This window comes from Callospermophilus lateralis, chromosome 10, assembly GCF_048772815.1.
Source record: "Callospermophilus lateralis isolate mCalLat2 chromosome 10, mCalLat2.hap1, whole genome shotgun sequence".
Lineage (NCBI taxonomy): Eukaryota > Metazoa > Chordata > Mammalia > Rodentia > Sciuridae > Callospermophilus > Callospermophilus lateralis.
Window position 1 is genome coordinate 56,191,302 of NC_135314.1, and position 13,639 is coordinate 56,204,940.

Sequence of the window (13,639 nt, forward strand, 5' to 3'; positions counted from 1 at the left end):
TAGTCATGCTGCTGGATAGCCCCCGTCTTCATCTTCTAGGGTTTGAGAAAAGGTGTCTTCGTGCATGGACGTGCCTTTTTACATCCCCATGGGTGGAGCTATGCTCACCTGTTTCTTTGTAATATTACCCCTTGCCCTGTTTGGGATAGAATGTTCCATGGAAATGCCTTTTGTGTGTCCCCTTATCTTACTGTGCCCTTAGGTGTGGCTTATCTAGATGTCAATCTGCTGACAGCAGACATCATAAAGCTAAACTCAGCCCCTTGAGTAGCTTGCCTCATTTTAGTAGCTTCTCCTCCATAAAAGGGGTCAGCACGTGCTTTCTCTCTCTCGTTCTGCAGACCCTTAAGGTCAGAGGAGCCATCACAGTACCCCCCAAAGAAATAGGTATTTCTGTCTCTTGTGTGGTTATTTCTCACAGCCTAATTAGCCCAATTCCCCTGGAATGACCCCTGAGTGTTTTAGTCGTGTGCAACCCAGCACATGGTAGCACAGTACAGTGAGCAACAGTGGCCAAAACAGGGAAGGAGTCCAAAGTGAAGCTGAAGGGAGGAGAACCTACCACTCTGATCAGAGCTGGGATTTTCAGATTTTTTTTTTTTTTTTTTTGGTTTATGTCCTAGTGCAGTATGGCTCCACATATAAGTGAACTTGAGAAAAGTATGTGAACAACACAGTGAATAAACAGAGCTTCACCTTTTTTGATTGGAGAACCAAAAAGGAAGCCCAGATAAATAAAAATGAGGAGATTGCTATAAAGGAGATCAGGAAAGCCACCTGATAAAGATGCTCCTGAACTCATTTCCAAGTGGCACATGCACGGATCTGACCATAAACACCAAATCATTGATGTGAAGATTGGACTATAGGACAATTCACTGTCAAGGTTCCAGAATAACCTTACAAATGTATGAAAGACATATTTGAATATGATTGAAAAGGCTCTTATACAAGCAGAATAGAAATGACAGAAAAGTATGAGTGAACCCCAATATCTCTCAATAGAGTTTGCAAAAACCAAACACCAGAGAGAAGAAACTTTGTTGTTGCTTCTGCTGGGACCTATGAGATGGTCTAGCATTAGTGTCATCACAGATCCAAAATGAGAGGATAGAGTATGGCAAAGAAAAAAATTAGGGCTCAATTTTCCAAATATGGTGAAAGACATGAACCTACAGACTTAAGCTGCTTAGTAAAACTTGCTAGAAGAAACCCAAAGAAGTCCACGCCCAGATATACCCACAGCACTTATAAACCAAGCTTGAAGGAAAACACTTGAAGTCAGCTAGACAAAAATGAAACCTTATTGACAGACCTGGAACCACTTAAACGACTGTGGAATTCTTATCAGAAATGATGTGAGACAAAAGGCAGTGTGAAACAACTTTTTTGAAGTGACCAAAGGAAAAACAGAAGAAAACCAAAATCTCATATATAGAAAAAATTCTTCAAAGAGGAAGGTAAAAATAAATATATCTTCCTATAAAGAAAATTTAAGAGCCAGCAGACTTGTTAACAAAAATAATCTTTGGTCCTTCAGACAAAAAGAAAATGATATTAGAAGGAAATGTAGGCACCAGGGATAAAGAGAAAGCAACAAAATAACAAATATGTGGGTAAATACAAGAGGCCATTTTACTCTGTTTGAGTTCTTTGAGATACATTTTCACAACTGAAAGGAAAAATTGAGAAAACATCTGGAACAGAACAAAAATTAAAATACAACATATCAAAATTTGTGGATGCAATGAAAACATTTCTTAGAGAGTCATAGCATAAAATGCTTATGTTAGGTAAGAAGAGAATTCTCAGATCAATAAACTTCTACTTTCAGATACAAATAACAACAACAACAACAACAAATGAACAAAATGAACCCAAATCCAGCACAAGGAAAAAAAAAAAAGATGAAAACTAACATCAGTGGCACTATACAAAAAGTACAGTATGGAGGAAGTGGATGATTTCTGGAGAAATATAAATTAACACAAGAACACAAACATTTAGATGGTTCAGGGACCATCAAGGAAATTAAGTTACTAATGGAAAAAGGTCCCCAAAGATCTTCAGTTACAGATAATATCCCTGGAGAATTATACCAAACATTTGAAGAAGAATTAGTACCAACTGTACAAAAACATTTCCAGTAGAAGAGAGAACAATTTGCAATGTGTGTTATGAAGCTGCTATTACCCAACCAGCAAACCAGAAAAAATGATGCCAGAATAAATCCATAAAAGAAGCCCAAGATTGGCCAACCAAAGTCCATCATGAATACAGACATGAATATCCCTATATTATGCTCTTTCTTGAAAAGCCACGAAAGACACATGATGGTAAGGATTGATGTAGAATAATTACATGGCAAAACTCATCACCTATTGATTAAAAACTCTCAGGAAGGATCCAGACACATTCAGAGTACCTACAAACCAAGGATGAGGGAAAACACTTGAAGTTAACTGGAAGAAAATGATACCTCATTGACAGACATGAAACCATTTAAACGACTGTGGAATTCTTTTCAGAAATTAGGTAAGACAGAAGACAGTGAAGCGACATTTTTAAAGTGCCCAAAGGAAAAACACAGGGAAACCAAAATCCACATATTAAAAATATTCTTCAGAAAGAAAGGAAAAATATATCTATCTTCATACAAAGAAAAACTAAGAGACAATAGATTTGTTAACAAAAATAATTTCTGGCGTTCAGACAGGAAGGAAATGATACTGGAAGGAAATGTTTGGATGCAATGAAAACATTGCTTAGAGAGAGATTCATAGTATCAAATGCTTATGTTAGGCAAGAAGAACATTCTCGAATCAATAATCTAAACTCCCACTTTCATAAACAAAAAATAATGATCAAAATAAACCCAAAACCCACATGAGGAGAAGAAAAAAAAAAAAGGCAAAGACTAACCTAAGTGACACTGTACAAACCACACAATATGGACAAAATGGGCAACTCTGGAGAAGCCTGAACTACCACAAGAACATGAACATTTAGATGGTCCAGTGGCCATGAAAGTAATTAAGTTCCTAATATGAAATATGAGAGTTTTACTTCTCTTCATATGATCTTCTCCACCATCATAAAGAATGAAATCTTTACTTCTAATATTTTATACGTAGAAATGATATAAGGGATAAGAATGGAAATCAATAATAGCATAAATGGCCCCAAGCAGATTAAAGGCTAACATAAATATTAATAGAAACCTTTAAAGAATGCATCATTGAATTTAAGCTTATACTGAAATTTATATTTAAAAACTGTGAATCTTAAAAAAAACACACTCTGTGGATATTTGAAAATTAAGACTGTCTCAAAATCAATAATGAAAAGTATGTGTTCAGACCTAACTGAGAACGATGGGAAATGATAACTAACTTTCTACAGGAACCTGAATTATTTTTCTATCTTCCTTTTAAAATACTTGTACCCTGAATTTCCTGAAAAGAGAACATATTTTGAAAATTAAAAAATGGATATCCACTTTGAAACTGAAAATTTCTCTTGCATACAGACGTCAACATCTTATTGCTAAAATCTACTTCCTCCTTCTGTTGTATTCTCTGTTAACAGAACTAACAGTTTCACAGTCTAGAGTGGAGACTCAACCATGTTGCCTCCAATCTCTTTCTCAGGTTCTCACTTGTATCTGTGTCATTGTGTCCATTCCCACAACTTTCATGGTAAGAAGGCATTTTGGGTTCCTCTTCCTTTTCTTTCCCACTCATGGGCCATCACAAATTCTCCAAAATTTAACAATCAGAATTTGGTTACTTCTCACACCACCACTGCAACCCTAATGGCCCAATCCACCATCATCTCTCACTTGGTTTATTGACTGGTTTTCAACTGGTCTCCTTGCCTATGTTGGTGGCCTGCAGTTCAGTCTCTTCCCCATACAACAGTCTATAACCAGGATACTCCTCAGCTTAAATACTCCAGTGGTTTCCTAGCTCAGAGGAAGCAGAAGTTCTCACAAGGTCTTAAAGATTGGATCCCACGTTGCCACCACCACCCATAACTGCTCTACCCTCAGGCTTTATGCTTCCCATGAAGTCACTCATTTATCTCCAGCCACAATGGCCTCCCTTCAAGGTATGCTCTTTCCCCCTCTAGTCTGTTTACACTGTGGTTCTCTCTACACAGGAATGCTAATCTCTTAGATACTTCATCATTTATAATTTCCTTCCAGTTTTTATCCCAGAGGATTATCTTCCCAGTAAGGTCTTCCTAAAATCTCGCCATCCTTTCCTCAACATTTCAAAGCTTTCTTTCCTATTCTATTTTCCCCTACTCCTTATATCATATATCACTTATTTATCTAGCTTACTGTCAGTCTCCCCTAATCGACAAGGTAGGAATTTTTGTCTGTTTTGCTCACTCTTGTACTTCCAATTCCCAGCAGAGAGTGTGGCACATAGTAGAAACCCACTAAATTTTGCTGAATGCATGAATTAATGAATAAGTGAGTAAATAAACAAACAAAAGAATGACTTCAGCTTGGGCTTTCACTGCATCTTTCCTGGTCTTCTGATGGTAGTCTTTACCTGCTGAAATCAACCCCATATTCTTCCATCAGGAGTTTTCTTAACACAGGTTTGATACTATCACTTCTCTGTATAAGAATCGAAGTCGCTTTCACCTTGCCAGACAAGACAGAACAATTCTCCAGAATGACATCAATAACTTTCATCATCAGAATATCCTTTTCCAACCTCATCTTTTTACATCCATTCTTACACCTTAGTCTATAGACTAGAGTCACCCAAGTTTAAATAATTTATGGATCTTATTAAAAGGGAAAATATTTCTCAAGGACTCTCAAGGCCATATCCAAGGACTTCAGCTTGAGAAACATCAATTTAAGTAATTTATAGACTAATCAATATAAATATATTTTTATTGCAGATTATTACTGGTAAAATGATTTTAATATCATAAGCAAAGTGAGAACAAAATCTTAAAATCTTTATATACCTTGCATCCCACAAGAATAAGTCCATGGACCCCGGTTGCAAACACTGCTACACACAAATGAAACTACCTACCCATCCCAGAAAAGGTCTCTGTTTTCTGCCTTCTATGGGCCTTCACTCCTGCTATTTCTGGCATTCCCCAATTTGGAATATCATTCCCCTAATAATGGTTCTCAAAATTCCATTTATCAAAAAAGGAAATATCATGAAAGATACTACTGAAAAACATATGATAATCAGAAATTATTTTGAAAATTTATTCTCTAAGAAAATAGAAAATCTTAAAGATAAGATTTTTCCATTCTACCTAAATTGAATCAGGAAGACATGGAAAATTTAAACAGATCAATTTCAAACAATGAAAATGAAGAGACCATCAAAAGCCTACAAACTAAGAAAAGCCCAGGACCAGACGGTTTCTCAGCCAAGTTCTACCAGACCTTCAAAGAAGAACTAACATCAATCCTCTTCAAATTATTCCATGAAACAGAAAAGGAAGGAAACCTTCCAAACTTATTCTATGAAGCTAGTATCACCCTGATACCAAACCCAAACAAAAACACATTAAGAAAAAAAAAAAAAAAAAAAAAAACAACTTCAGACCAATATCCCTGATGAACACAGATGCAAAAATTCTTTTTTTTTTTTTTTAGAGGGGGGTGGGGGGTTAATATTTATTTTTTAGTTTTCGGAGGACACAACATCTTTGTTTTGTATGTGGTGCTGAGGATCGAACCGGGGCTGCATGCCAGGCGAGCGCACTACCACTTGAGCCACATCCCCAGCCCCCCAAAATTCTTAATAAAATACTAAAAAATTGCATACAAAGACATATTAAAAATATTGTGCACTGTGATCAAGTGGGGTTCATCCCAGGGATGCAAGGATGGTTCAACATACGGAAATTGGTAAACACAATTCATCACATCAATAGACTGAAAGACAAGAATCGCAGGATCATCCCAATAGATGCAGAAAAAGCATTTGACAAAATACAGCATTCATTCATGATCGAAACACTAGAAAAACTAGGGATTGTAGGAACATACCTCAACATTGTAAAAGCTATATATGTTAAGCCCAAGGCCAACATCATTCTAAATGAAGAAAAAAATTGAACACATTCCCTCTAAGAACTTGGATAAGACAGGGATGCTCTCTTTCACCACTTCTATTCAACACAGTCCTTGAAACTCTAGCCAGAGCACTTAGTCATAAGAAAGAAATTAAAGGGATATTAACAGGAAAAAAAAGAACTCAAACTAGCTCTATTTGCCAATGACATGATTCTATATTTAGAAGACCTAATAAACTCCACCAAAAACTTCTAGAACTCATAAATGAATTCAGCAAGGTAGCAGGATATAAAATCAACACCCATAAACCAATTGTGTTCCTATATATCAGTGATGAATCAAGTGAAAGAGAAATTAGGAAAACTACCCATTGATAATAGTCTCAAGGAAAATATAATATTTGGGAATCAATCTAACAAAAAAGGTGAAATAGCTCTACAATGAAAACTACAGAACACTAAAGAAATCAAAGAAGACTTTAGAAGATGGAAAGACCTCCCATGGTATTGTATAGGCAGAATTAACATTGTCAAAATGGCAATACTACCAAAAGCTCTAGATAGATTTAATGCAATTCCTATTGAAATTCTAATGGTGTTCTTTATAAAAATAAAAAAAGCAGTCATGAAATTAATTTGGAAAAATAAGAGACCCAGATTAGCCAAAGCAACCTTAGCAAGAAAAGTGAAGCAGGAGGCATCATAACCAGACTTTAAGTTATACTACAGAGTTATAGTAACAAAACCAGCATGGTATTGGCACCAAAACAGATATGTAGATCAACGCAACAGAATAGAAGACACAGAGACAAACCCACATAAATACAGTTAGGTCATACTAGACAAAGGTGCCATAAACATACATTGAAGAAAAGAGAGCCTCTTCAACAAATGGTGCTGACAAAACTGGAAATCCATAAGTAGCAAAATGAAATTAAAACCCTATCTCTCACCCCATACAAAACTCAACTCAAAGTGGACTAAGAACCCAGGCATAAGAGCAGAGACCCTGTGCCTGAGAGAAGAAAATTTAGGCCCAAATCTCCATCATATCCACTTAGGAACCAATTTCCTTTACAAGACTCCTAAAGAGCAACAAGTAAAATCAAGAATCAATAAATGATATGGTATCAAACTAAAAAGCTTCTTCACAGAAAAGGAAACAATCAAGAATGTGAAGAGAGAATCTACAGAGTGGGAGAAAATCTTTGCCACCTGCACCTCAGATACAGCATTAATATCCAGGACATATAAAGAACACAAAAAACTTAACTCCAAAAGAGCAAATTATCAATTAATAAATGGGTAAAGGAACTGAATAGGAACTTCACATCAGAAATACAATTAGTCAACAAATCTATGAGAAAAATATGCACCATCTCTAGCAATTAGAGAAAAAAAATTAAGACTACAGTGAGATTTCATATCAGTCCAGTCAGAATGGCAACTAAAGAACACAAGTAACAATAAATGTTGGTGAAGATGTGGGGGAAAAGATACATTCATACATTGCTGTTTGTACACTGATGCAACCACTAGAGAAAACAGTATGGAGACTCTACAGAAAACTAGGGATGGAATCACCATTTGATCCAGTTATCCTACTCCTCAGCATATACCCAAAGAAGTTAAAATCAGCATATTAAGTGTTGCGGCCACATCAATGTTTCTAACAGCTCAATTCACAATAGCTAAGCTATGGAGCCAACCTAGGTGCTCTTCAACAGACGAATGGATAAAAAATTGTGGTATATATACACAATGGAATATTAATCAGCCATGAAGAAAAATGAAATTATGGCATTTGCTGGTAAATGAATGGATTTGGAGACTAATCGTGCTAAGTGAAATAAGCCAATCACCTACAACCAAAGGCCAAATGTTTTCTCTGATATGCAATGCTAAAACACAAAAAGGGGTGGAGGGAAGAAAAGTTCATTGGATTAGACAAAGGGGAATGAAGGGGTGGGTAGAAATAGAAAAGACAGTAGAATGAATCAGACATAACTTTCCTATGTTCATGTATGAATACACAACCAATATTACTCCATATCATGTACAGTTACAAGTAGGGGAAGTTATACTCCATGTATGTATAATACGTTAAAATACATTCTACTGTCATGTATAACTAACAAGAACAAATTAAAAATAAATAAAAATTCTATTCATCATTCAATGCCTAGTTTGACTCCTTCAAAAAATCATCTTTCTGATACCCTCAGCTAAAACTTTTCCTTGTCTCATGGGGTAATTTTATACGTCTTTTATACGTCTTCTATGGCTATATATATATCACACACACATATTCTCATACATAGTGTATTCTATCATTTTATCATGGTTATTATAGCTTCAGAAGAGTATGAAAATTAACTTGTTCTTTTAGTTCCACAACAATTGGTATAGTGCCTTACATATGACAAGAAACTGAACAAATCATCACTTAGGGTAAAAAAAATAAATGCTTCTATAAAGTAACCCTCCACTGACCATAAAAATGTAACTGTTTATTAAAAGCTTACAATTAAACATATACTATGTGCTTATAATAAAAGATAAAAATGCAGGAAAATTTTTTAAAACTTAGAGGATTTACCGTCTTTTCAGCATTAAGTCTGATATAGGTATGCATCTTAGACCAGTTCCCAAAACCATAAGGAACGATGTCAGAAGCACAGTCACCCGGAGTCCTATAAATAAACCAAAACATCCATATTAGTCTCTATTTTCACTTAAGTAAATTCAAGGTTAAAAATAAATATTTTTCTTACTGATGACTAATGTAATAAATATTATATTCTAATATTACGGCTCTTCTCTATAACCCCCAACATGAAAAAGGAATACAAACACAACCCTACATGCTGAAAATGAACTGATTTTAACTTTAATAGAAAACTGGAATGATTATATTAATGATAAAGCTCTTATTTTACAAAATGAATATATAGAATATTTTGTTCAGATATAATAGTAAAAATGTAGAAAATAATTTTAAAAGACTAGATATTTTAACTTTATATCTCCAATATAAAAATTCTAATTTTCAAATGTAAGGAGCTAATAAAAAACCCCTCTATTCTGTCCCTAAAGAGTATTTTTTTTCCTAAAGAGTATTTTAATGTGACAGATTATTACTATTTTTATTGGTGTACTGTGACTAGGTGTTTTTGGGGGTGGATGGGTACCGGGAATTGAATTCAGGGGCACTTGATCACTGAGCAACATTCTCAGCTCTATTTTGATTTTATTCAAAGACAGGATCTCACTGAGTTACCTAGGGCCTTGCTAAGTTGCTAAGGCTGGCTTTGACTCAAGAACTTGCCATGCTCCTGCGTCAGCCTTCCCAGCTGCTGGGATTTCAGGCATGTGCCATCAAGCCCAGATGCAATTAAGTTTTAATTTAATTAACTTTATTAATTTAAATTTTCTCAAAAAAAAGTAACAACTGGCCAACTATATATTTTATCTAATAATCAGGACAAACTCATATTAATGCTTGTTATGGGGTCATAGAAAATAATCCCTTATGGGATGGGGATGTGGCTCAAGCGGTAGCGCGCTCGCCTGAAATGTGCGCGGCGGGGTTCAATCCTCAGGCACCACATACAAATAAAGATGTTGTGTCCGCCGAAAACTAAACAATAAACATTAAAAAATTATCTCTCTCTCTCTTAAAAAAAAAAAGAAAAGAATCCCTTAGGACTCTCTGATTAATACAATAACAGTTTTCTAATTTTTAAAAAATTTATCAGATGGTTTTCAGCTTAAAGGATAATGGTGTTAAAAGGCAAAAAGGAATATACAAATATGTTTGGTGTACAAACAAGGTAACCAGAAATAGACACAATACTGACAGGATAACATAATGGAACTCTGTATTCCTACTGTTGGAATGCAATACATTTGTTAATACTGAACTAATATTATCTTACTGTTTGTGGCAGCCACACCACACAGGTGGCTCATAACAAGTCTGGGTACAGCTGGTCACAACCTTCAATTTTTTTCCCAAATCCAGTTATCACCTTGAAACCATTTCATATGAACAATGAACCTAAATGATTAATGCAATGTTTGGTTTTTGCCAGAAAAAAAAATTTATTTTGGTAGACAGTATGGGGTTAAACATTTGGTTTTCACAAGGCTTCTTTAATTTTGAGTCAACAAAATTCTAATTATACGTATCAAACATAGCAAGGAAAATAAATTTGAGATCCAGATTAGGCAGATACATGCTACACTAAGAATAATTTGTGATATCAACTGAGTTAACTTTATAATATTCTTATATAATCTGAATATTATAAATATAATTTGGCAGAAGGAATACCACAGATAATGTGCTTCTCTGCAACAAGTGATGCATACATATTGCTCATTTACTGCTTCTACTAACAAAGCATAGATTTTAAAACCACATTATAGCCACAGGAAATAGAGTGTAATTAATGAAAAGTACATACACTGTGATGAATATCCTAAAACTGCAAACATTGATCTTATAAGGTTATACCAAAAGGAATTTTATAGATTTGGGAACCTAAAAAGCTTACATTGTACATAACGCTTATGTTTTCCTAAATATTTTGTAATTAAGGTAAGAGCCAGTAAACATGTAGTGGGGCATTGTTTACAGCCATATGGTCCAAATAACCAAGATTTTCATCGTTACTACTAAAGGCTAACACGCTTTTTACTAAATTGTGCTTTTTAATCAAATGCATGACAATATAATAGCTACTATAAACTTTGAAGAATGAAGAAGTTGTGAAAAGCTGATTAAAACAATCTTACACAGCATGGAAGCTTTCTTGTTTAATTGTTGCCAAGTGTTACTTAATCTATCCCAGTTAGGTACCCAATCTTGAATGGAATGCTTTCTTCATGTTACTCATACTTGGACAAGGCATGAATGTAATTCCATGTAATCAAAAAGATGTCATCTCACCCAGGGACGAGAAGTTATAAGGACTCCAGCAAAACAGTAGACTGCACTGCTAATCATATAAAAGTATAGTACATACAATAGGTATAGTATATATAATATTACACACTGATAATAAATGGTTTATGTGTTCACTATTCAAAAAAATAGTCATGTAGATCTTCTATATATAGGCAGATTTCAAAGGTCACAGTATTGGGATATGAATACAAATACCATGATGAAAAATATTATCAGAACAATTTCATTACACAAGAATAATTGAAAATAAAAATAAATCAATATGGCATCCAGACACCGCAGGAAGCATCTTTCAATAGATGAGATAGTTCCTTTTACTGGGTACCCACTAGATACAGAAGTGTAAATCTCCATAAAGGGTAAAGATAGGGATAGGAAAACACACACAGACACACACACACACACACACACACACACACACACACACACAGCAGGGAATAGTCAGCTGCTGCCACAAAGCTCACCTGGGAGGACCATCCTTGCCCAGGCTCCATAATTCCATCAGATGGAATGAAGACAAGCTCTTCTGCTCCTGACTCTACCATGCGGCCAGCGCAATGGTTTCATTAATGAGGTTCTTGGCATAAAAGTTAGCTAGTGAGATCGAAATAAACACACAGACTCAGTTACCTTTTTCTATGACCAGGTCCGAGAGGGCTCCCCTCTCTGGTTCCCTCCTCTAACCGCCCGGCAGGGCAGCAAGGATTACTCAGGGCTAGCAGGAGAGAGAGAGAGAGAGCACGCCAGGGAGTAGCCTTTTATTGGGGAGCAAGAAATTCAGGGGATAATTCCATCCAATGAAGGTTGAAGGGGGGGCCGCACTCCAAGGTCAGGGTCAGTGATTGGGCCTCCGGGGTCAGTGGTCAGTTACACCCCCACACGGACAGGTTCTCTCATCAGGAGAGGGCCGGGAAAGCTCCGACACAGCCAGAGCGCCTCAGACCCTAACCGGGAGTCACCCAGTCACGTGTGAGAATGGCTTCCGACACCTGACAATATTCTCTCCTCGCTCCCTACAATGTCACAGCCTTCCCACCCCAATTCACCTTGGAGAATATAAAGACTAATCACATTATATTGGACATAAGTACTCTAAAATGCACAGGTCATCCTTAACCCAGGATACGTTTCTGCATCCCTTAATCTGACCTCATCTCTACTACCCTCCAACTCCAGAAGCCTTTCCCCCATGCCTTCTGGAGGGCTCAGTCATTATCAGTATAATATGAACATTCCCAAGTTTGTCTCCAAATGGTATCTCCAACTTCTTATTTCCACTTAGGTATCTTCTCTGCTTCCCAACCTCCCAATCACTGTTACTCTCTATCCCAAAATTCTGCAGTCTTTTTTGCTCTTATGCTTAAAAGATGTTTTTCTTCATCATTGGTTTTAAGCAATATGATTATGATGTGCTTTTATGTAGTTTCTTCATGTTTCTTCTGCTGGGATTTCTAGATATGAGAGGTTATAGTTATTATAAAGTACAGATATTTTTTGCCACTATTACTTCAAAAAAATCTCTTTTTTTCCCCTATCACTCCATCTTGTTCTATGCCTTTCTCACTTACCTCTCGGCTTCTGGGGCTCCAATTATATGTATATTGGGCCACATAAAACTGCCCCACAGCTCACTGTTGGTCATGTTTTTTTTGTTTGTTGCTAGTCTTTATTTCTCTGTGTTCCACTCTGGATAGGTTCTGTTGCTAAACCATCACACTCACACTGATCTTTTCTTCTGCAACATTGAGTCTCCTGTTAAAACCTACATGATCGATTTAAAATTTTCATCTGTAGAAGTTTGATGTTGATCTTTTTATGTTTTATTTTCACATTTTTGGCAGTACTGGGGACTGAACCCAGTCACTCTACCACTGAACTATATCCCCAGCTTTTTGTTTTAAAAATTTGAGACAGGGTCTTGCTAAGTTGTCCAGGCTGTCCTCAAACTTGAAATCCTCTTGCCTAGCCTCCCAAGTAGCTGGGATTACAGGTGTGCACCACCAAGCACATCTCTTCCTAGGTTTTCTATGTCTCTTCTTATCATGCTCAAGCCTTCTTCAATCTTCTACTTTCAGAGGTTTTTCCATTCTGACCCTTGGGAATATGAACTGTTCCCAGCCACATGTGAACTTTGGGAACTTGTTCTGCCTGCTCCTTTTAAGTGGTTCTTTCTCCAATCTTGGGTAGTTTCCTTACATGTACCTGTGATCAGGTGAAGACTCAAGAGGCACTCCCTACAGACCCACAACTTTCTCTGAGTATTCTTCCTCTCTGAGACTCTGTCCCAAGACTCCAGTTAAACTGGCCTTTTCCAATTCTCAACTCTTTCTCCTCAACTTAAGAAAGCTGCTGGGTTTTGTCTGGTATCCCATTTCTCTGTTGCTACCTGGAAATTCTATCTAGGTAGTAGAATGAAGCAATGGTAGGGATCATTGTTCTGCCTTCTCCATTGTCCAGTGTCTGAGAACCATCATTTCATTCATTCATTCATTCATTCATATATATATATATATATATATATATATATGTGTGTGTGTGTGTGTGTGTGTGTGTGTGTGTGTGTGTTTTAGCTGCTTAAGATGAAAGGATAAATTCAGCTCG

General features: G+C 36.3%; 1 protein-coding gene across 1 annotated transcript in view; it reads right to left on the bottom strand.

The window, feature by feature from the left end:
- The window catches only part of Slc49a4 (solute carrier family 49 member 4), a 119,432-nt gene that overhangs the window by 96,984 nt on the left and 8,809 nt on the right, over positions 1–13,639 (bottom strand). The window contains exon 2 of the mRNA XM_076867166.2: positions 8,666–8,759. Within this exon, the coding sequence (XP_076723281.1) occupies positions 8,666–8,759 (94 nt within the window). The remainder of the gene's footprint in view (positions 1–8,665; positions 8,760–13,639) is intronic.